The sequence below is a fragment of the Carlito syrichta genome, unplaced genomic scaffold (assembly GCF_000164805.1).
Source record: "Carlito syrichta isolate Samal-C Ts95f unplaced genomic scaffold, Tarsius_syrichta-2.0.1 Scaffold290551, whole genome shotgun sequence".
NCBI classification, from domain to species: domain Eukaryota; kingdom Metazoa; phylum Chordata; class Mammalia; order Primates; family Tarsiidae; genus Carlito; species Carlito syrichta.
In genome coordinates this window covers 4,921-30,786 of record NW_007234647.1, presented here as the reverse complement: position 1 = coordinate 30,786, position 25,866 = coordinate 4,921, and the positions used below count along the sequence as shown (strand labels likewise).

The window sequence follows — 25,866 nt, the reverse complement described above, 5'->3', positions numbered from 1 at the left end:
ACTCCAGTCTGGGCAACAGAGTGAGACTCCAACTCAAAAAAATAAATAAAAAAAAATAAAAAGAAAAAGAACACTAATAAAGTCAACAATGCAGTCCGTTCAGAAATTTGAAACAGGCAGACATAACAAATAAAAAAAACTAGAGGTATTTTGCCACATAATTTATTTCAACCCTGTGGTCATCTACAACAGAAGGGGCCTCAGAAAGGTGTTCTCTGTAACTCCTTTTGAAATACAGATGGTCATTCACTTCTAACAACCACCAAACAAATGGAGAAATGGAATTACTCAAGTAAATAAGTCAAACGTTAACTCCATGGCCTTTGCCCATACTATTTCTTTTGTTTCTCTAGTAACTATTTGTAGGAACTCCTATACTTAAAGATGGAACTCCTCGGTCCATTACATAAATTAAAAACTATTTTCTCCTAGTCTGTCACTTGCCTTTTAATCTATTTATGATATCTTTCATAATCAAGACATTTAAAGTATGTACATTGTTGAAACTGTCATTTTTTCCTCTATGGCAGTGTTTCTCATCCGTGTTTTGTTATCGATCCCACTAAAGAAGACATTTTAGGCATTTTTTCTCCCCAACTGCCTTCTCTCCATGAATTTCTTTTGTCTTCTTCCTTTCTTTTTTTTTGGAGTCAGAGTATTACTCTGTTGCCCAGGCTGGAGTGCAGTGGCACAAGTGTGGCTCACAGCAGCCTCTATCACCTAGGCTTAGGTGAACCTTCTGCCTCTACCTCCCAAATGGCTGAGGCTACAGGTGCGCACCACTATGTCTGGCTAATTTACTTTTATTTTTTTATAGAGATGAGGTCTTGCTATGTTGCCTAGGCTGGTCTTGAGCTCCTGGTCTTAAGCAATCTGCCCACCTCGGCCTCCCAAAGTACTGGGATTACAGGCCAAGAGCCACCGTGCCCAGGCTCTCCATGAAATTGTAATGCCACAGTTATACTCTGCATCTGCTGAAGTAGATTGAGGCCCATTGTAACAGCTAGGTTTTCTTACCCTCTATGAACCTATCTTCACTTTCAATGAGAAAGCATGCTTTAAGGCTCTGGACACTCTAAAACCAATCTGCTATATTTTCTTCTTCAATCTTTGTTTTCAAGTTCAGATATTTAGTCTTTCTAGAGCTTATGTTTGTGAGGTAGAAATCTAAGTATTATTCTGTCCAGCTAAGTAAGTCATTATCCTTCTGCAGTTTTTTTTAATAGCATGCCCCTTTTCACTGAAATACTCCCGTGTTTTATGTAGGATGTCTTTCTTCTCTGAGGATAATTAGCATTAGAAAGGTCACTTTAAGTAAACATACTTAAAACAAAGACAACATTTTCATAATAAATGGTGGGAATAAAAAGTTCTGCTAGGGCATTTAGCTTGAGAGAAAACCTGATATGTTTGTCTATGACTTATGATTTAAATACTCTTCCAACATCATTTCATAGACTTCAAGAAACCGTGCAGATTTTCCAATATCTGAATCTTTACTATGCAATCGATTTTCATCATATAGTTGAAGTAGTTCGCCAGAAAATGATAAAAAAGACAAACATCATGGTTGCAGACAAGACTCTACAGTTAAGTTGAGCTGGATCTTACATCAAGGGATTGATTTCATTATGCATGTACATACACACACACACACACACACACACACACACACACACACACACACGGCTTCACTGAATCTAAGGTGTCACAAATTTTAAGATGCTCCATCACATATCTTATATACCACAAAGAAAGATAAAAAAATTGTCCAACTATGGCATGTATCATTGTTCACAACAATTGTGAAGTGCATCCTGTTGTCAAAGATGTTGAAATTTGAAACAAGTCTCAGAATTCACAAAATATGACACAAATACTGCCACTGAATGTGTTACTCTGTTTGTTTGTCTACTCTGTGTCACGACCATTTTAATTAGCAGAGCTTTTCTCTGCATTTTGATACCAGGTACTTACAGTAAGCTCCCTTGATTATTCTTTTAAAAACTTCTCACAGCTATTTGCACAATTAAATTGAAAAGTTTCCCCAACAGTTGTACCAAAACTCTGACTAAAATTATATTAAATGCATTAACAATTTTCAAAATAGCAATTCTGGAATACTGTCTTCCCTGAAAGGAACATGAAATCTAGTCAGATGTTCATGTATGACCTTTAAGTTTCATAATGTTCTACATAAAGCTCTTACATATTGTACAAGTTTTATTTGCATCTGAGTTTTTGTTGCTTTTGATACTGCCCCTCCCATTAAGTTGTCTATAAAATTAACTTTCCACATGTAACACACACTTCTTACACAGAATACATATTAGAATTCCTTTGCCAAAGGCAAGGAGAGAGTTTGTTGCTCTGGGCTCTGCATTTGCATAGGTGTATCTGCACAAAACAGAGTATCATTGTGTGGTTCTTTTAAAAACAAAGATGGCATTAACTGTATCTACACTACATATTACTGTGTTTATTTGCTTTTTCTGCCCAACAATGTCCCATCTGTCCTAAAGCAACTAGATCTGTCTCACGCTTTGTACCACCTGTATGTTACTACTCATTGCGACTCTGGAGTTTATTTAGCCACCCTGTGATGAACATATAGATTGTTTCCAACTTTTTGATGACACACAACAATTGCAGTTTCCGATGTGATGGGTGAAAACAGTCTCTCATAATTGTTTTACATAATATTATTTCTGATCTCTGACACTGGCCACTCTTCTCATCTGCCAAAATACATAAGGCAGAGAAAGTGCAATTCACTTGTCACCAGTAAGACCATTGCGTCATTTAGATCATCATTACGCTCTCTGCCACGCTGAGTTCTCTGTGGGGGATGTGGCTAGCACCGTATCATCACCTGGCAGGATGCTCGTATGATCGCCACGTGACCAGCACTTCACCCTTTAGCTATACTGTGGCATGTTTGCATCAAACGATACCATTTTAAAAAATCAGAACAATTCATAGTTAGATATTTTAAATTCAGATACTCAAATAACATCGTGATATTTTATTGAAATTTGAATAGTTTTTAGTTGATCGTTTTCCATTTTCTAAGTGGGCAATCCTAATATCTATGAATAACTGCTTCTAGTAATTTCTCTGGGGTTTTAAATCCACACTTTGCTTTTATCACGCCAGCCAAAACTTCTAAAACAATGCTGAATAACAGAGATGAATGGAAGCATACCTGTCTTATTCCTGAACTTAATGAGATGTAATGATGCACTTTAAAATTTGATGTGTTTCTGTTTCTCATGGCAGTCTTTTCTCAAACTAAGAAAATCTCTTTTTATTTCTAGTTTAAGGTTTTCACCAAAAAAATGAATGCTCAATTCTGTTAATTAACTTTATTTTTTGTCTATGAAAATATTTTCCCCTGACTCAATTAACACAGAATTACATTAGCATTAGCACTGCCTAATGCTACACTGTAAGTTTGTATGTGAGTGTTTATTAAAGAAATGATTTTTAGCTTTAATACTTTTTAACTTAACAGACAACTACTACCAGTTCACATTGGGTGAGAGGTTTCTAATGCATAACTAATCTATTATTCAATTTCCTGGCAACCTGAAAGCTTGTTGTATATTTTCTTCAAGAGCTTTTTGTGTACATTAAAAGATAACCGCTCATCAGAAATAATGTAAGGTAAGACAATGGGCTGACATCATTAAAGTGTCAAAAGAACAATAAAGAGAATCTACAGTCAGTGAAAATATGTTTCCAAAATGAAGAAAGTTAAAAAATTTTCATAAAACAAAAGTCACCAGCAGACTACTGTGTCTTTTTGAGAAAGTGTTTGGTACAGGCACTAAAGCCTGCACCAAACACTCGAGGTACAGACCAAATACATCCTCAAAAAGTCATAAGAATGCATATAACTACTGGGACATTAGTATAGACATAAGCCCTAACTTGATCTGATTTTAGTATCATTTAACTAAAAAGAAATCGTTTGCAAACTTCAGTCATTCATTATTAGTTACAAGATATTTTTGGCTTACTTCACAACTGCCACAACACAACTCTACAACCTGTGAGCAACTGCTGATATGTAAACCGAACAACGCAGTAAAGAGAAACAGTTGTATTTCACTCTTCAGGAAACTTACCTCTCTGTTTTGGAAAAATCTGTTCAGGATGCTGAAAAATAAATTTAAAGTGTATCAGACAATTACTGTAACAGAAAACTAAAATTTAAAAAAATAGTAATTGGGATAACTACCTTCATTATTGGCCTGGCTCGTTTCTCAAACAAACCACTTGGGAAAAGGTAAGCAATGGCTCTCTGAAAATATACACAAAGGTTAATTAACAACTGCTACAAAAAGAAGTGAAGGTTATAACTAATAGTTACTGAATACTTACTATGTGCCAGACATTGAACTTGAGTTTCGCAGGCATTATCTTATTTTGTAATCTTTTTAATGGGATAATAAAACCACTACATACACACATCCAAAAGGAAAAAAAATTCTATTGAACTAGTTGTTAACAGTTTCCAAGTGTCAGCTTGAAACGTGTCACTCCTTGAAAGTGACACCACAAATAATCTCTTCTGTGGTAAAGTGCCCAAGAGCATTTGTTCCAACTCCCAGTTGGTCGTGCCAGTATCAAAGAGCAGGCTGAAGAGGGTGTTCTTGGAGTTTCATTCACATCCACCGTGACACCCCTGACGTTTTTAGATGCCCTTTCAACTTCTCCAGAGTTTTTAAACTATACTCTCTCCAAACAGTTCTCTTAAGTGTCCGTTTTTCAATAGGGATGCTATGGGCATTTTGGGCGTGGTAGCTCTGTGACAGGCACCCTTCCCTCATACTGCAGGTCATTTAACATTCCTGGCTCTTTCCCAATCTATGCCAATTATACCTCAGTACCTGTGACAAATCTCACCCCAACACTTTTCCAAATGCCACCACCTCCTGGGGAGCAGAGCTGCCCCCCAACTTGAGAACTGCTGTTTAAGCCTTTGTGGTAATCTTCTCCAACACTCCCCCTCACAATGAACAAGAACAAATGATTTTCCTTCCTGAGTAGTGTCAGGTGAAAAGTCTATGGCCTGGGATCTGGTATTTCACTCAAACACAGCACCGCTCTGTAGAGAGCTTGTTCTCCAGATTGGCCTTCTCTGCCACTCACACAGTAAATGTGTTGGATCAGTTTCTGCTCCTGAAAAGAAGAGTCTACAATAAATTCAATTATATTAGGGAGTCCAGTGTGTCTCTGGGTCAAGCTTTCTCCTTCAGCCTTTCACAATAAAACTGATATTTAGCCGGGTTCGGTGGCTCAGCCTGTAATTCCGTGCTTTGGGAGGCTGAGGTGAGTGGATTGCCTGAGCCCATGGGTTCGAGACCCGCCTGGGCAACTTGGCGAGACCTCATCTCTACAATAAATCAAAAAAGTTAGCTGGGTGTGGTAGCGTGCGCCTGTAGTTCCAGCTACTCGGAAGGCTGAGGTGGAAGGATCTCTGGAGCTCAGTGGGTCGAGGCTGCAGTGGCAGGGAGCGGTCACTGGACTCCAGTCTGGGTGACTGAGTGAGACTCCAACTCAAAAAAACAAAACAACAACAACAACAAAAACTGATATTTAAAAAATGTAGGTTGAACATCAGCATGCTCATTTAGCAAAACTTAAAAAAAACCAAAACCAAAACAAAAAACAGGACTCTCCTCTCCCTTTGTTTGCTGCAGGAGAAAAGACAGACTTTTTAAAATAAGCGATATCGAGACAACTGATTGCCACTTGGTAAAAGATAAAATTGGATTCATACCTCACACCATACAGCAGAGTAAACTCCAGATGAGTCATAGAGACAAATATATAAAATAAAACCCAAAGTACTGGAATATAGCAGGATAAATTCCTTTATAATCAAGATAAGGAAAAGTCTTTCTTAATTATGACTAAAAGTTCAGATGCCATTGAGCAATTAAAATTACTAAGATAACAGTTTGAATCTAACAGGACTAGCAAAAATTCAAAAGTTTGGCAGTACACTGTTGACAAGACTGTAAAGAAATATTGCCACAGCCTCAAGTGGGAAGTTGGTGCTTGCTAACGAAACTACATACACATCTCCCTGACTTCTTTGAATTTACCAAGGTACATCCCCACAACCTAAGCATAGGTTATTCATTGACTTCTAAGAACAAATATTTAAAAAACCAAATTCCCATACATTAGAGGTTGGTTGAATAAACGATGACACACGATCTACTGAGCCATCAAGTACTAATAGTCATAAAACAGAGACAAGCAAGACGCAAAAGAAATGCACCTAGAATATGGTTTTGCTATAAGAGACAGAAACAGAAAATATACGTAGGCAGAGGGAAAAAATACAAGCTTCTTGTCTGCAAATAAAGGAAAAATGCAAGCTTCTTTGTGCAAACATACACATAAAACATAAGAACAATGCAGACACTCTAATGAAAATAATGATCTCTTAAGGACTGGATGGGAGCAGAGTGAGAAACATGAGGACAGGGCACGACTCCACTGTGAGTACAGCTCTACATACAGCTAAGCTCTGAAGAATGTAAATGTTTATGTATTCAAGAATAAAATTTTCCAGAAACAAAATCTCAAGAATATACACAGAAACAAAAAGATCTAATTTCTAATAACAAAAGTAGCAAAAACTCAATTTTACTGTAGGCTTACAGTCAGCCGTAATATTGATATTGTAGTTCTGAAATATTTTGTGTATACTGCAGCACAAAGCAAATAATAATTTATGGGAACAAAATTTTACTGTATATTATATTGTGTTTATATTATACAAATATAAAAGAAAAATCCTACAATGTTAAGTAATATAAAATCATGATCTTTAAGAAATATTACCTATAATATTAAAAAAATATCATTTCCTAGTTCTGTCACCTGAAAGAGCATAGAAGCAATGGAACCCCAGGAGCAATGAGTGGACCAGTTGGTTTCTAAACACAATTTCCCAATTTAATGAACTGAGTACCTTGGAGAAATGGCCTACGTCAGAGAAAATACAAAAAAAAAAAGAGAGAGAGACATCTTCCTATGCCAGAAAACAAGGAGTGCTCAAAAGGACACAGAAGCCAGCTTTAAGGGGCAACCACTGGCCAAACCTGGGACAATCTGAACACCCAAAAGAACAATGACATACCTTATAACACACTCAATATGTAGCACGCGTAGGCACACACATATACTCAGGGAGAGTGACAAGGAGTAAAAGAAAGTTTCTTTACAGAATAATAACAGTTATAATTAAAGACAGAAGTAGAAAATCATCATTTTACAACTTCCAAGTTGATCATCAATTTCGGGCAAAGATCCACAACAGATGATAGAGCTACTGGCTGAAGGCTACTGGGGAGTAGAAAACTCACATGAACTCAAAATATTACCCTACAGAAGACTTATTAGGTACAAAAGGAAAGAGCTACTTTTACAATAAGGAGGTCTAGTGGTCACCCCTTAACCAAGGAATCAGTCGTATCATCATCAATAGCGGGACAAACTATGCACCTCCTAGGGGTGCAATGAGAAATACACAATATCACACTCAAGTGGTATCCTTTATACATTTTAAACCTCATCATGAGGAAGCAATGAGAGATACAGAATGTGGGTTAAGTGTACAAGGCAAGTGGCCTGGATTCTACAATACAACTTGTCAGCTATAAAGACACTGGGGGAACTGAGAAAATTTAAAAATATACTATATAACATTACAGAATTATTGTAATTGTATCAGATGTGATCATGGTATTGTGGGAGACAGCGGTATGAAAGATGTATGTAGTTAAGGGCTAAGTTTATGATATCTACAATTTTCAATGAATCAATAAAAGTATTTATTTTATATAGAGAGAAAAATAAAGGGAATGTGGCAAAGTGTTAAAAAATTGGCAAATCTGTGTGAATGAGGTGTGTATTCAGAATATTCAAATTTTCTGGAAATTTGAAAGTATCAAGATAAAAAGGTAGGAAAAATGTTAAAATTGTAAACATAATAAATAAGATTTTCTCAAACCCAACCTGTCTCAGCAAGGCCACCACTAGCCTACAGGACTTGTGGGCCATGTTGACTTCAGGGCAGCCCGAGATTGGTCAGCATGTTAGCAGAGGGGCTACTGAATCCCAGGTCTGGGTTGGAACATTAAGAAGGAAAAGATGAAGCACAGCTCTTAAGGTAAACTCACCACCACAAAGGAGACAACCCAACTGATTCTCAAATGAGTTTCAAGCTGCCACTGGTCTCATTTTCAAATATCACCATTATTGTTAACATAGGTGACCAGTGAATAGAATCTTAGATGGAATGAAAGCTGAAGAATTCCATCCTACATTTGGATTTCTCATGAAAGTTGAAACTTTAAAAAGTCATGAAAAAATTAATTGGTAGAATTTGAAAAAATTCACCAGCTTGTCTAGAACTTACAAGTAATCTCTGCTTAAAAAAAAAAAAAAAAAAGAAGCCAACAAAAATTTTGCTGGAAGTCTTCTGAAATTCAGCTGAAAGTGTCAAAAAAAATGTGGCTTCGCCTTTTAACCGAAATACCAGCTAAACATAAATTAACGCACATTTATGATCCCTCACTATACTAGGTATGGAAGTATTAGGTATTATACCAAATACTATGGAAAAGGTCCACAGAGCAAAAGATAACAAGTCAGATAAAAAGCACTCCTGCAAACTCAATAAAAAACAATGTAAAACAAAAAATGGAAGAAAAAGGAACAAAAGAGGGAATAAGTTAAAAAGTCAGTTGTTTTTAAACCAAATAAAAAACATACAAAACAGAAAACACATATTCTCAGCATGCTATCTGCCATCTGTTTAGTATGCATAGAACAGTACTAACATGACCTAACCTATTACTTCCATTTATCTCCTATAGGCATTCCAGAGGAATTTTTTTTTTTTAACAAATTCTGAAGCAAACAAAGGACTACCTGGCTTTTATGAAAAAATAATGTTCTCTGTCTGCGTAACTCCCAGTTAACACAGAGTTGTTAAACACAAGTAGATTAATACCCTTTTCAGATAAATAGTGAATCTTTATAAGAACAGGAGAATTTTGAGTGTTAGTACTGAGTTGAACAGCCTATACATATGTTTCGGGCAGAGCGGTATGTGCTATAAAACAGGAAAACCTTTCTTTCATTATGCAGAATGCAGAAGAAAGGGAGTGGTGAACATGAAAACAGAATGAAAGTGTAATTAATAACATATAATCCTTACCGTATCTTATTATAACCATAATATTTTTCAAATACCACCACTCCCAGTGATTCTGATTTGTAAGCACATCAATGTTATCTGGTTACTGTGAGGATTAAAAATATATTTGTACAAGTACAGCACACAGCAGGCACTCTATAAATGTTAATTAACGATACAAAAAACTTTTAGTTGATGCAAAGTGCATTATTTCCCATATTATTTTAAGACTTATAATAGTTATGCATTGATTAGGTCTGTTTCACAGAGGAAGAAGCAGCAGTTAAGTAGTTAGCCCAAGATCACACTGAAATAAATGGCAAAGCCAGAACTTGAACCTTCTGAAATTTAATTTTATAATGTGCTCTTCTCTGTCTACACCAGGAAACCAATCTAGTTCTCTTAGACAACAGATTTGCAATACTTCTTCCCTGCCATCAAGGACACGCAGGTACTTAGCAGTAAAATTATGAGAAAAAGCCAAACATGCTTAAAGGCAAAGAAACAGATCATTTACCTTAGTAAACTTTATTCAACAAGTATTTATCCCACCTGAGTTCTAGGTACTGCTAATTTAGGAAGATGAACAAGCTATGGCTCCTAACCTCATTCTATCAGTGGAAACAGATGTATCCATTACCGCAAATACAGGGGCTGTTGTGACACCATATATAAAATAATATGGCATAATAATGTACACAGGACCTATGACAACGATATATGTTACATGGAGGGTGGGTCAGCCACTTTTTCAGTGGTACTTTTAATCTGTCTTTTCTTACCAGCCACTTCCTTCTAAACAAGTGCCTTTACAAATGGTTTTGTCTGCCCGAATACTGCTGTTCTACTTAACACACTCCTGTTTGGCTTTCAAGACCCAGACCAAATGCAGCCTTGCCTATGAAGCCCTCCCTACTCCACTGGGCTCTCAGTCACGCCTCTTCTATCTGTGCCCAAGACAGGGCTCTGGGCTCGCTGAAGGCTCAGTCACCGCAAACAGATGAACAATTCTGTTCAAGGTCCACACCACTGGCCACCCCATTCTGCCGATCCTTGTCCCTGCCTTCAACTTTACAATATTCGCAGCAGTCACAAAGGGCTGACCCTCCTTTTCTCCTCTACACACCAGCTGCTGCCACGTTTGTGAGCAACCTCAAGGATCAAGTGATCAAACCATCTAAAGGAGACTGTGCAAGACTGCTGGTGCCAGCTAGACCAATCACTAACTCTCAATTCCCACCCCATTCCTGTTCCACTCCGTGAAATACCCTCTCCTTCTTTCCACAGAGTTCGATCTGGCCTACCATAACTCTGTGCGGGGTCACAAGGGCCTCTTCTCAAATCCCATGATTTGAGGAGACTTTCAGGTCTCCTCTTTAAGAGGCTGCGGTCTCCCTCCTCACTTGCAGCCACGTTCCCCTCCTACCTGCCTGCAAGTTCCTTCTTGGTCTCTTCTAAACACACCTCTGCTTCTCCCGCCAATGCTGTTCCCTCAGAGTTCCATCACTGATCCTCTTCCTTTCAAGCAAATTTAAGTAGAGAGGGATCAAATCTGGTTTCCGAAGCTCTGAACAATTTCCAACCATCAGCTGCCTTTAGGATTTCTCCATCTAAGTATCCACATAGCATGTCGAAAGCCATTCCTCAAATAACTGACTTTGCTTTCTATCAGTTCTTCTTTCTCCCATGACCTGCTACATCTTTAATTTTCCCTTGATCATGTCCAGAGGTGTGTTCTCCAAGGCAAAGGCCTTGTCTTAGTCATTAATTTCTCACTCCAGAATTAGAACATAGCAGGTACTCGAAAGATAAATCAACAATCCAATGGACTGCAGGGCCCTTGAGTGAGCCAATTATAAAAGACATTTTACAGTTAGGGAAATGTACATACAGACTTCCATTTAAATGGTTCTAGCACCTGCTATGGGCTATATTCAAATTAATTTTGTCAGCTGTGATAATGGTATTATGTTTATATAGGAACATGTCCTAATTTTTGAAGCTGTATACTCAAGTTTGTAGGGGAGAAACATCATTATATTTGTAATTTACTTTGTATTTTACTATAAAATATACAGTTGAAGCAAATATGGCAAAATGTTAAAAGTTATTTAATCTATTTGATCACATGGGTATGCACTGTACAACTTTTCTGTATGATTGAGATTTATCATAAGAAAAAGTACACAAATTGTATTTACAGCTATTGCTATTAGCCTAGAATGTTCTGATGTTTCTCAATTCTAGTTCCAATCTTCATACCCACACATGCGCACATACCAATCATATGAATCTTTTGTCTATAATTTGCAATTGTCTTAATAGATATTTTTTGTTTGTTTTCTCTTAGAGATGTTGCCTCCCTATGCTGCCCACGATGGAGTGCAGTGACTCTTCACCGGTGTGATCCCAGTGCCTGTAGCTTCCATCTAACTCCTTACTATTTTGCAGCATTTTAACTGTTTTCAAAACCAATTTTGGGGCGTTTTGGATTGTTTCAATGAAAAACAATATAAAAACAAAACTGTACACTGACATAAAGCAAAAAAATACAAATTCTTATTTGGGAAGAAATGAAGGCGAAATCCTCTAGCCAAATGTTTAACAGACATTTCTGTGACAGAAATATTCTATAATCTGTGCTGTCCAATATTAGAGTCCTTGTGGCTACTACACACTTGATATGTGGTTAGTGCAACTGAGAAAGTAAATTTTAATTTTACTTACTCTTAATTAATTTTAATTAAAATAATCACTTATAGCTAGTGGCAACTATACAGCTGTTGCAACAAAGCCTTCACTTAGTACAGCACTGTACTAATGTTACTGAGGCGTACTTCATCAAGGTTTCTAAACTTCATTAAATAGTTACAAAGTTAAAAGTCTGTAATTTAACTTTATTGGCCTAAATTAACAAAATAAATATCCATAGTTACAAGAGAGTATTAACAACCAAACAGTCTCTGAATAGAGGATTTTTACAATGAAGCTGGTCGTGATAACAACTCTTAATTTTCTGTGAAGGGAAAGGGTTGGACAGCAGCATTTTAATACTTCAGATCTCTGGTTTGATTCCTTGAGGGCTTTAAAGGGTAACTCAATATCATGACAGCCACCTGTAAGGTTGCATTTCCTGACATCTCAGCACTACTGATGTCCTCTGCTAACAAGAGCCTTACTTTACTCCGTATAAAGCAGGATAACTTGGTTTATGTACCCCATTTCGGCCCAGATTTTACAGTTGGGGGCAGGGGTGGGAACATTTATATATAGGAAGTGATAGAAAAATATAACTGTGTGTGTGTACCAGAAACATGTACATGGGGTAAAATGAAAGTAATGTCACAAAAGCCTCCACCTTTCCAGTCTTTTTGCAGTCTGTATTAACTCAGAGGTCTTTACTGGATCAGCTCCAGTTGTCCCCCTATCCTTTGTTGCTCTCTTCTGAGGTTAGCCTTAACTTGTTACTGGAAAGAAGATATAAATATCAAGTTGTGACAGATACTGAAAACTCTGTTTGTTTTTACAGTTCATTCCTTCCAGAAACAAAGCATGAGAAAGAAAAAAACAAATCAAAACAAAATGATGACAAAAACAAGAAGCCTACACTTCTATCTTGTGTCCTACAAAGTCCACCTGAAGAACCATGTCCTCTTCCAGCAAGCAACCTCAAGAACAGTACCTAGTCTGCAATATGCCCTCCAGGGAGCCCCCAACCCAACACTCCTCCTCCTAGGAAGTGCTGTTTTCAGGCCAGATCCAGGGTGATTCTTCCCCACCACCACCCTAAAAGCAGGGATGATGGGAAGGGAACAGAGACACTATTGCCATTCTCTCCCAAACCTTCTGCTGGTAGTGATGCTGCTACCAGAAATTCTACATGGTTGAAAAGCATCAAAACGTGTCTGCTGCATCTCATTTCATCACCAGGCACAATCTTACCAACACTGTCTTGCTGCAGGGACTGCTGCTGTCTCTCGTCACAGGAGGCACTGCTTCACGTATGCGAGTGAGCCGACCCCACATCATACCTGCCCTGGGACCAGGATTCATTCAGGGAGCATAACAGCATTCTCGTTTTCTTCCTCTAAGACTGCCTTCCCACTCTAATCCCCATCGTTAAGATTTCACCTTCTGGCCGGGCTTGGTGGCTCAGCCTGTAATTCCAGCGCTTTGGGAGGCCGAGGTGAGTGGATTGCCCGAGCCCGCGGGTTTGAGACCCGCCTGGGCAACTTGGTGAGACCTCATCTCTACGATAAATAAAAAAAAAAAAATTAGCCGGGTGTGGTAGCGCACGTCTGTAGTTCCAGCTACTTGGAAGGCTGAGGTGGAAGGATCGCGGGAGCCCAGCAGGTGGAGGCTGCGGTGGCCGGAAGCGGTCACTGCACTCCAGTCTGGGTAACAGTGTGAGACTCCAACTCAAAAAAAAAAAAGATTTCACCTTCCTTGATCAGGATTACATAGATCCAACTCAAAGTCGGAAGATGAGAAACTGAGTGGCACAAACCCTACTATTAATATTTTAGTTTTGCCTGCCCTTGGGTTGGTCTATTAGGACATTCTACTGTTGCCCTAATGTGTTTGTTTCAGTACAATATTTCACTTTTCATCACTACCGTTATCCCTACTAATTTGCCCCCTGACTATCTCAATCAGTTTCTTTGAAAAACCACCAGATCAAGAGACTTCCACGAGCTTTCCTTGGAGATGACAGACAACTTCACTGCTACTTCTCAAACTTCACAGCCTTCTCCCACATTGGGAAAACACCTCATGAAGATCAAGTCTCCCATGGGTTGATCTCCTGAGTCCATGGCAGTTTCCAAGTCACACAATTACAATGAAAAGCACTAGGCTTAGTTTGTAAAATTCATGCTACAGAGGGTATTTCAAATAAGGTAATTATTATAAAGAACAAGTAACAAAAATGGTTGGGAATAGAAAGGCTTTGGTAAAGATCTGGTTGGGAAACGTTTAGAAGTACAGGAAAAGAAAACGAGAAACATGAAGGCAAAGACAATGTTACTGAACTCCAGTCTTTTTTTTTTTTTTAGCTGTTTTCTTGGCTTGTTATTCAGAAACATCTATACTAGCATGATAAATAAGGTAAAATTTAAATATTATGATCGGTGAAATTAACCAGAAAACCACTGGGGAAGGTAGTGAGGAAAATATTCTCAGTCAACGTTAACCTATCTGCTTATCGTTAAGGGTCTTTGGCCCAGTGTATATGTGGCCCTTACTAGGCACCAGAGAAAAAGTACCAGCAGCAAGAGGTTTAGGCACCCGGGTATCTTAAGATTACAGAAAAACAGACATTTCACATCTGAATTGTGGTTGGCTCACTAGAAAAAGTCTACCAACCACAAGAGAATTAACAGAAATTTCTTAATTGTCTGAAATAAATACTTTCTCGCTTCTAAATAACCTACAGAAAAAAATTATTATTTAAACTAAGAAATGCCGAACCCTTCTACAAAAACAAAATATGTATATCACTTGGGACTCAATTAATGATTTTTCAAGGAGCGTCAAAACAATGCTAGTCAAATATTTTGTTTGTTTTGGTCTTGCATTTGTGTTTCAATAAATCTTTTCTCAGTCTAAGAACCAGATTTTGGAGTTACTTATAGTAAACAAATTGGTATTCAAATATCTTCACCATCCGTATCACCACCACCCATGTCCATATATCTAAACTAGATTAAAAAATTATTGCCTTACTCTGATTTAAGGTTACTGGTGTCTTAATCTTTCAGTTTTAAAATCACTCAGAAGAAAATCTGAGCCACAGGAATAGAAAACAAAGGGCATTTTCCCTTAGTAAGCTCAAGCTTAATATTTCCCATATTCAGTTCTAAAACTGGTATAGAATTTAGCTTGGCAAAGTTCTTAGGTGTTTTAAACTAATGATACCTTTTGAGAAATTGTTATACACATGGTTTAGGTCAATGGTTGGTTGGTCACAAAAACACAAAATGAAACAAAAGCAAAACCCCTGCTTCTTCCGAAAGAAAAAAAATGGAGCATACATTTATTCAGTTTAGAATCCTTTAGAAACCTATTAGACAACAGCAAGCCATGTATACTTAACCTGAATTCAAAACCAAAAAGAATGTAAATTTTAAAAATGTAAACCAAAGAAGAAATGGAGTAAAGTAATCCTCATTAGTAAACATGTTTCTTCCATTTTTAGGCTTTAGTTAGAATCCTGGTAATTCAACAGTTCCCTAAAATGAAGGCAAAGAACTAGACTATATCCTTAGGCTTCAGTGAAAGTATAAAAGGACTGCAGCCTTAGCTCAGGAGAAGCACTGGGTCAGGAATGCAATCTCTATTAATTAGGTATCCCAGCTGGGCAGTAGGTTTGCAGCTGTTAACTTGATCAATGACTTACCTAAATGTCATCTCTACTGATTCGCTTATAAATTACCAGCAAGTGAGACTAATGTACAGGTGCTAATTTATTTAAACTGTTCTCTACAGTTCTACATAGCTTTATAAACTGCATCTGGCACCTAATGTTAGCTGTCAGTTGTACTTAGACATGCCTGTCCTAACGACTCTGTTCATTAGAAGTGAGCACAAATTATGAAATATTGTGAAAAATGATACATCAAATGGAATGGGCACAGCAAATCAATTAGAGAAACTTCATATAGCGTATTCACACTTAGGAGAATAAAACATTCTGGTTTCAGAGTGAGGTCTATAATACCAATTAAAAAGTAATTGGTACACTTTAGCAGTGCTATATATCAATTTGCTGGCTTTTTTCCTGAAATTCTTTAGTAATGTAGAACTTAACTTTTAATTCCCAAATAAAGACATTAGTAAATGCAAGTCTGTATTTATAATATTTAATATAACTGAAAAGTTTCCAATCTAAACTTTATAACTACTGTATGCTTGATTCAAAAAGGAAAATGCAAACACCAGTGGTCTTTTATTTTATTTATTTATTCTTTTATTTTTACAGCATGATTCGGAGTGAAAGAATTTTGGATAGTACATATATGAAAGGATTAAAAGACTTCACTAAAGAGATCACCAATCAGTTACCCTACGGCTGCTCTTGCCTAACAAGGTGCTACAAGGTCTCCAAAATTCCACAGACACTAGCTGTACCCTTCACCTGGCCATCCTTTAGCTTTGGGGTCTGCTCTGCCTCTATTACACACTCATGGCTTAGTTCTTTACATTTTCTAGACACACAGAATTTTCTTTTGTAACTGTTGTACACTAAATAACAAAACCCATTCGGCTCAGTGTTCCATTGGTCAGATTCCTCCTAATAGTAATGTATACTGCTAGAGCCCCAAACAATTTGTACTGGTCAACATTTGGCAGTAACCTGTGAAAAATTTATGAAACAAGAGTTGAGAACCACAGCATCAAGGTCTATCCTCAAAATATTTAGCATGCATTTAAAGTACTTTCAGCATTATGCCACATCACCACTAATTGTTAAAGGCTACCTGTTTTTCCTCCTGTTTGATCATCTGAGGGTTATTAGTGGCACCACAGTGGTATAGGTAGTTTACTTCTTTTCAATATAATTTAAGAAATTAGGCAAAAATTAAACTATTTTGAAATGAAGAAAATCTGTAGCTGCCAATGATCAGTAATCTGCTATTTCACATAAATTTAATAGAAAGACTGAGCAACAATTAGAGCAAAGTAATTTTGGAATAAAACTCCAACAGATATATAATTCTGAATCCTTAATAATAATAAATCTTCTAAATGGTATAACTTTAAAATAAATATCAACAGTAAAAAAGCAGAATTATTTATGTTCAAAATGTTTATCCACTATATTTTTTTATTTTATCAGCTGACGCCCTCTTTAACAAGCCTTATTAAATTAAGGAAACACTAGCATATAAAATTAGCTAGGTATAATTTTCACACATACACTGTATGTGCTGTATTCAGTGAGGCCAAATTTCCATTCAAATTCTACTCAATGAAGAAAAATTGTAAACCTAGAAACCCGTGGGCAAGACCTATGAAGAGCTGCAACAATTGATTTTACTTAGTAGAAAAGGCGTCAAGGTCCTCATTCAGAGTCCAGCGGCTCCTCGTTTTAACTCACAAGCCTAACAAATTTAGTTATGCCAGAAGCTTGGAAGACAGGTGAGGGCAACCAGAGACACACAGACATAAGACATCTTGACAGCAAGGGAGATGACGAGAATCTGTAATACAGCATAGCTGGGCCATTCAGTACAGGGGCACACATGCCCTCTGGAGTCACAGTCAGGGGTTAACAACCACATTAAAAAGGGGAAGCCTAAAGCACTGTAAGGTTAAATAATACTCTATCCCATTAAGTAAGGCTGGGGAGACTGCAGTTTATTTTGGAGAACGTTACCCCAAATATTAATTTTTGAAAGTGCGGAAAGAACAGAGTCTTTGGATCCAGAAAGTCCTTGGATAGCCTCAGTCTATCGCCAACAATAAAGACACCTACCCCATAAGGTTTGTGCAAAGACTAAATGTGGTAACATGTATCAGGCTCCTAAATAGCATTTCACACTTGCACAGAGGTTTTCAGTACGGGATGGTAGTTTTTTATTACAAATAAGACTTAAAATTCACTTGTGGGAAACACCTGATTTCCTGACCATATTAAATAAGAGAAAAGCTACTGTGTCTAGTTTGAATTTATATATTAAATGTCAAACATATTTAAAAGCATTATAAATTTTAAATATATAACAGCAACTGCAATGGAAGCTTAAAATATTTTCTTGATTTTGGAAGATTTATTTTTGTCTTCAGAAATAACTAAGCATTTTTTCAGCATGGAAATGCTGACTCATCAGCCATTTTGTGTCTCTTTCAGTTTATATACTGCTGAGGCCCTTATAAAAACAATAGTTTCAAAAACATAAATGAAAACAGGAACCCTACAAGTATATGACTTTAATTCTTTGGTACAGCTGGTTGTCATTGTCCTCTTTGCTTTTACACCTACTCAAGGTGCCAAAGGGGGCACACTAAATTTAATAAAATGCAATGCCAAAGGGAGCTCAGTAAATTTAATAAAATGCCAGAAGAGTTAACTGACATAAAATGTGAGGCTTGTAAAGCTGATCAATCACTTGCAGTAAAGTCTAGCACAGCAGAATTGTCACTGGTGTCAAGGAAAATGGTTAACGCTCGCTTCCATATGGACTTTGAGATACCGAGCTAGGTGAGACAATATCAACCTACAGGAGATAAGGCAATCTTCTCTTTAAATCAATCAATGGTAAACCAATGTACTCACCAGCATTTCAGAGGATTTCCCCAACATTCAGTCTCAGATGGCATGGAAGATTCGTGTGACAAAGTAAATTAGAAAACTGGGCAATGATTCCAGTTATGGTAGACTATATTTACCATTGTTAATAGCAATGGGAATAACAACACATTGCATTAATGTCAGGCTTCTTAGCTATATTCTGAGGTAGGCAAGCAGATATCATATTATTATTATTATTTTTTTAGAAAGCAGGATTTATTGAGGACACAGAAAAGCTCCCTCAGTAGGAGGGGACCCAAAGGTGCTGCCCAGATATTATTTTAGAGAAAAGAAGACCAAGAGGGAACTGAGACTTGCTCAATGTTTCAAAGCTAGTAACACTGTAAGAAATCTCCTGGTTCCAGGTCCTGCATCTTTCTACAAGATCACTTCAACCACAATGAATTTATTTTAAAAAGAAAAAGAAAGAAATTTAATAACACAATTTGACATGTTCTGTATATTCCTTATATCACAGGAAATTTAGCTTCATTTTAGAAAAGTCTGCATATTTTAAAGAAGCAACTAGATGATTTTTCATATTATTTGTAATTTTATTACTTAATTGGCTAAATCTGAAGGGAGATTTTAATCATATTCTGTTAGTACAATCCCATAAGATGATACCACTCATCCCACCACACACATAGTTTTAAAGCACAGAATAGCTGCCACTGCTCACATTTACATAGTGATATGAAATATATCTCTTCTCAGGAAAATATTCTGTTGTTTTGAGAGCCAGAATGAACTATACTGTTAAAAATTTGTTTCTACCTGATTGAACGATAGTGTATTCACTAAGCTATGTTCAATTATATTTCATTCATATATTATATATATACTGTATTCATATATTATATTCATTAAGCTATATTTCAATTTATCTAGATAAAATTAAAAGTATACTCTAGATGGAGTTACCATGGTATGTTCATTGTAAATACCTTAATGAAATTTTAAAAAGTATTTTAATATATGAAAAGAATTGTTTCAAATCTTAAAATATTTTTGCTTGATTTGAATTTTGTAAGTGGGTTTGGAAACCATTTTTTTTAGCAATTGGTTAACTAGCATAAAAAAACTGATTTCTAAAATATATTAAATAACTAATGGTTCAATCTGAATACAATGGTAGCTAATTTATCTATGGAAAATTATAGTGAGTCTCAACTTTTAACTAAGTAACTGAATTAAATTATAGGCCATGTCTACTCTGTTATGAATTAAATCCTCATGAAAATAATTTTAACATCCCAAACATATTTTGAGTAAACAGCTAAGCATCAACTAACAACTCTGAACAATGTAATTCATTTTTAATATTTACAGTGTGAAAATGCTTATCTCTTCAGACAGAATTACAAAACTGTCAAACAATTCTGCTTCTCTCAATAAGCTACATATGCTCCACGTACATCCAAAAAGGTTGTTGAAAGGCTGCTCAAAAATGCCTTCACGGTAAACTCAGTTGGGTGGCAAACTCAGAGATATCCTCCTGCTGAGAACAGTTACTCAGAAACACAGAGGCCACAAGAAGAGAGGGAAGACGGTTTTTAAAAGCAAACACTGAAACAACAACACACCAAAAAAAAAAAAAAAAACACAACAGCAAATAAAACTACCCACAAAGAAAAGCACAGGCCCAGATGGCTTCACTAGTGAATTCAATCAAATACTTCAAGAAGAATACAAATTCTTCACAAACTCACCTAAAAGTAGAAGAGAACATTCCCCAAATCATTCTGAGGCCACTATTACTCTGATATCAAAATCAGGCAAACATAGGAAAACTACAGACCTGTATCAATTAGACATAAAAATCCTTAACAAAATGCTACCAAACCCAACCCTGAAACATATAAAAGGGATTACATACAGTGATGAAATGGGATTTATCTCATGATAAATGTAAAAGTGAACTGATGCAATATACCATAAAAGACAAAAACCACACAATCATCAAACAGCATAAAAAGCATTGACTAATATTCAATACTTTTTCATGATAAAACATCAACAATAACAACAAAGAAGCTCAACAAGGTAAATATGAAAAAGAACTTACTAAACCTGATACAGCATCTATGAAAAACCCACAGCTAACGTCGTATTTAATGGTGAAAGACTAAATGCTTTTCCATAAGATCAGGAACAAGATGAGAATGCCTACTCTCACCATTTCTACTCGACACTGTTAGAGGTTCTAGTTAGTGCAATTAGGTAGGAAAAATAAATAAAAGGCATCCAGACTGGAAAAAAAGAAGTAAAACTATTTCTATTTGCAGTTGATAGTATCCTGTATATACTAAATCCCAAGGAATCCACTAAAATACTATCAGAATTAATAAATGAGTTCAGCAGGGTTGTAGATTAAAAATATACAAAATACATGCAGAATTAAATTATTTTGCAAGTGTACACCTGCAAAAAAGAATCCAAAAATAAAACAATTCTATTTATAATAGAATTTTTTTGTAAAGAAATTAATGCTTAGGAACAAATTTAACAAAGTAAGTGCCAAACACAGACTCTGAAAACTATAGAACCAGAGGCAGAGATACTAGCATAAGGTTAGACATTTAGATCAGTAGAATAAAACTGAGAGTTCAGAATTAAACATTTGAATTTACGGTCAAATGATTTTCAACATAGTTGATAAAACAGATGGGAAAACAAGAGTCTTTTCAACAAATGATTGAGACAACTGAATTTCCACATTAAAAGAATGAAGCTGGTCCCCTACCTTACCTTATGTACAAATATTACCTCGAAATGGATCAAAGACCAAGAGCTGAAATTACAAAACTCTGGGAAGAACACATGGGGGTAAATTTTCATGACCTTGGATTAGCAATGGTTTTTTAGGTATATACCCAAGAGAAATAAAAACATATGCCTGCACAAAAGTTTGTGTTCATAGCACATGCACTCATAGCAGTATCATTCACAATAACCCCAAATGGAAACAATGCAAATGCCCACCAACTAATGATTGAATTTGCAAAATGTGGTATATTGATACAATAGAAATTACAGCAATAAAAAGGAATAGAGTACTGATACAAGCTACAACATGGATGAACCTGAAGTCATTACATTAAGTGAAAGAAGCCAGTCACAAAAGACCACATATGGTAACATTTTATTTATGTACAAGTCCAGAGTAGGCAAATCTACAGAGTCCATAGAGGGAAAGCAGAAAGTAGTTTTGCCTAAGGCTGGGGGGCAGGGGGAAGTGGCAAGTGACTGCTAAAGGATACTGCTCAAGTTTCATATGTCACCCCAAGTTTTTGGGGTGGTGAAATGTTCTAAAACTAAACTGTGGTCGTGGCTGCATGCTGGAGTCCAGCTCCAGCCGGGTTCAGGGTACCCCAAAGGTGGAGATGTCGGCGATTGGGGGGAAGAAGAGAGAAAGAAAGAGACTGAACTTCAGTCTAGTGCAGAAGCAATGTGTGTTATTGGGAATTACAACGGGTCTTTTATACACAAAGTCAGATGTGGGAGGGGCGTCCCCCACCCACCAGAAACCTTAATCCATGAAAATTTAATCAATGATTGCCTTTAAATCCTTTTCATATGATAATCTTAAAATCCCATAACAAAGGATAACCTAATCCGTGACTGATATATTCTATAAACCTTTTTCATCCTAAACTGATTGATTTATGCCAAGTTAAACAATTCTATAGAAGTTTAAGTATTTACTTTACAAACAAAGTGGCCCATCCCAGAATGTTTCGAATGTGGCCCAGTCCAAAGTTCACAGTGGGCTACCTGCAAGTAACCCAGCTGCATTCTTTCAACAAAATGGCTGTCTTCTAAAACTATATTCTACAATTTACACCTTCAATAAATCCTAAGAACATGACCCAGAAGCCTGTGACCAATACTAAGGCGCTTAGATGTGACACGAGTTTGAATTATAAGTTGTGTGAAAGCCAAAACTGCAGTTTGCGGAAGAATGGGAGCAATGAGCTTCTAGAGTTAGCTTGTGTTCGTCCCGGTCTCAGAGTTTTTATGTTTTGAGCTCACAGGAGCTTAATCTGGTTAGTGCTGAGTAGAAAGGGGGAGGAAATGGGGTCAAATAGCTCCCGAACGCATCCTAGTAGTCTCGGGGTCAATGGCCCTTCCTGATCTCTAACGCTCAGTGGGCCTCCATGGCTGGCTCCCAACAGCTGCACCACTCTGTGAATAGACTAAAAACTAAGTAAACATACACTCTAAATGGCATGTGAATTATGCCTCAAAAAATAAGCTGCCAAAAAAAGGCAACAGCAAAAGAAGCTGTCTCAGGAGAGAAGACTCAGGGGAGCAAAGGTTGTATTCCTATTTGGAAAAGAAAAACCTGTAGTATGACCACTATTTGTGCTAAGATGCTCACTAGTCCACCATCTTTTTAAAGAGAAAAAGAAAATTTTTTTTCCCTTTTCTTTAATCTTATGAAAATCATATTTGAGTATTCAGATACTACTTTTAGTTTTCTTCATTCTTGAAAATCATAATTTTTTGAGTATGCAGTTGTCTCAGTTTAGAAATTATATAATACATTATACTGCCAGATGTCTATGGTCAATGGAATGAGACAGATATGAGAAAAGAACAATAAGTTCAAAGTTTAAAGTCTTGGAGCTTCTCCCCTTTTTCATACTAACATATTTAAACATGATGCTTAGCATTATTGTGCTCTACTTTCCACTTTCAAAAGTGGAAAACACCTACATTACCAGTGATAACAATCTAAACACTATAAAAATACAGATTTCTTGACATCTATCAATTCTATTCAGATTACCATTAGATTCAAAAAGAAAACAGCAGCTACGAGGTCTGTTAACTCCAAATCACCTAACCTAGAAGGGCAATAAGACATCCTTATGGTTGAGTCAAAAAAGGAAGAGTATATAAAAAGATAGAATTAAACCAAAACTATAAAATGATTTGAATAATAATGTACTTAAAATCATATAAAATGTGATTATTTATACAAAGATGCTCTTCTTCAATTAAATATAAAACACCATGGGTTTTAGATGCTACTTTTTAAAAATCAGAACAAGACTCAAAGTTGTCTACCATGGGTCAGTTAGAAAAAAAATTATTGGCCATTATTACTTTTATCAGGAATATAGTAATTTAAGATTGGTATAGAAATAGAATTATAATCCTAATTCTCAAATTACTTAGAACATGCCCTCATTTTGAAAATTCAAATAAACATTTCAGTTGATAAAAACACTGGTCCAAGGTTTCCTTATGGGACTTCCTAAAATATAACTTTATTTCCATTACCATTTGTTTTATCATTTTGTAAGAAAGCTGAGTCTTTATTCTGAGACTACACAACAGGATAAACATTTCCAAATAGTGTATACATGTTTACAGTGGCTTCTATGACCTTGAATCAAAGTATTCATTTCTAGTTAAAATCTACAACTCGCCATTTTGCAAACTTCAGAGTGGCATCTCTTTTTGAAACCACGGCTCCAACTTGCAATGTATAGTAGCATTTTTGTTTATTTTGACAGTTTGATTAAAACTTACACAGAGCTAAGGGATTCATGCTGAAGAAAAGTGCTTTCAATACCTAAAACTCTACAGCAATTACTTTTCCAGCAGAGTAACTGTACTTACATCAACATCCTCTTGGGTAAAAGTTTCTGGATCTTCACCCATCATGTTGGCTAAATGTCTCTTTCCTATGTTGAACTCTTCAATTTGCTTTTTAATAAAATCCTCTGTGTAAGTTTCACGTCTTGAGGCTCCAACATTTTTCTTTGTAGTTACAACTGGCATATGTTTTAGCCTGAATACCTAACAAAATATAAATGGAAAGAAATAGAAATATTTTAAATTAAACAGTAATCTTATAGGCCATCATCTCTACATAAAACAGGATATTCAAGCAATTGTGATTTTTTTCACAAATTGTGTTTGTTTTTTATAGTACTCGGTTGACAGGATTCTGGAAACAAAGTAAAAAAGGTTTGTTAATAAAGCTGTTAGAATTTGTCCCCTGCTCAAAGTAGTTTATGCTACTAGCTTTTGAACACATTACAACCCAAAATACCTGTAAGTAATATGGTATCTCCTTATCCATTATAAGCATCCACATTTGATACTGACTGGTCAATGTTAGTGAGTTGTGATATTTGACACACATAAAATAAAAAGAGGCTAACGCCATGTGCAGCCAGAAACCAGTAAGCAGAAGACAAGGGAACAAATGGGCATGTTCTTGGGAAGAATACCTCAGAATGTGGGTTCTCACCATGTTTAAGGGTAAAAATACAGCCTATTGTTAAATGTCTTTTGGTTTAGTTTGAGACTTCATTCCATGGTCTTCCATAAAACTGATAAAACGAAGTAACTGCTTCACTAAATATTGAGCAGATTTATTATTATTAATTTGGTCCGGGCAACCCTCTAGAGACCTATTGCTCTGGGAGCTTTTCTGTCCTCTGAATAAATCCTGCTTTCCCACCTTCTGGCTGTCTGTGTCCCTCATTCCTCCTGGGCACAAGACAAGAGCCCAAAACTGAAAGCTGAAGATCCCTGGAATCAAAGAGCTACGCACCCCAGAGGCTGACAGAGCCAGCTGAAGAGGGGGACAGGGTGGGATTTGGTACAACATACTGACTGTAGAAATAAGGGCTTTCATCTCTTTTTAAAACACTGGTAATTATATCACACACACACATATATGCTGCTGGTCCTTTTATATTGCGGCACTAGGAATTTCCCGCCAAGGTATTAAGATTTCACCTTCAATAAAAGATGGTAAAGAACCAGAAAAATGTTTTCAAATGATATTCAGCTGTATTCATAGCTGGAAGTAACTAGAGTGAGGATTTTTTTTAAAGATCTGAAATCTGAGGTTCTCAACCTTCATTCCAGTCCTACCAATTCCAACCACTTTAAAGCAATATTCACATTTTAAGGCTACAATCTTAGAAATCCACTCACTTCCTTTTTCATAAACATAAAAATCTCTCTCACACAAATATCACCTACGAGCACCATCACTCCTACATCCATCCCTTTCCCCCTGAGAATCCTAAATTCAGATTATGTTATAGTAAGTTGTCACTATAGTTTTGATACAAAATATAAAAAAAAATACAGGACAAACACGAAATGTAATTAGTAGAAAAATTATGTTCTTAAACTCTTCCAAATTGAGACAGTGTAAAAATAGTTTCTTTCTACTCTTTAATGGGTAAGAAAGGGCAATTAAAAATTCTCTGAAACTTGATTTTTTCCTCAGGAAAGCACAACCTTTTAAGATATACATTAATCAACACTGATCTGTTCTTACAATGCTTTGTAACGATACGGTGCTACTGCC

The 25,866-nt window shown here is 36.4% G+C and overlaps 1 protein-coding gene across 1 annotated transcript; it reads right to left on the bottom strand.

The window, feature by feature from the left end:
• Nucleotides 1–4,130: 4,130 nt before the first annotated feature.
• Nucleotides 4,131–25,556, bottom strand: LOC110595341 (28S ribosomal protein S9, mitochondrial-like; the record flags this gene model as incomplete). Its single annotated transcript, XM_021710597.1, has 4 exons — nt 25,485–25,556; nt 24,153–24,332; nt 4,244–4,306; nt 4,131–4,161 (listed from the first exon to the last, which is right to left on the bottom strand). Coding segments are annotated over exons 1-4 (346 nt in total), but the record flags the coding sequence as incomplete, so codon positions are not given.
• Nucleotides 25,557–25,866: the final 310 nt, after the last annotated feature.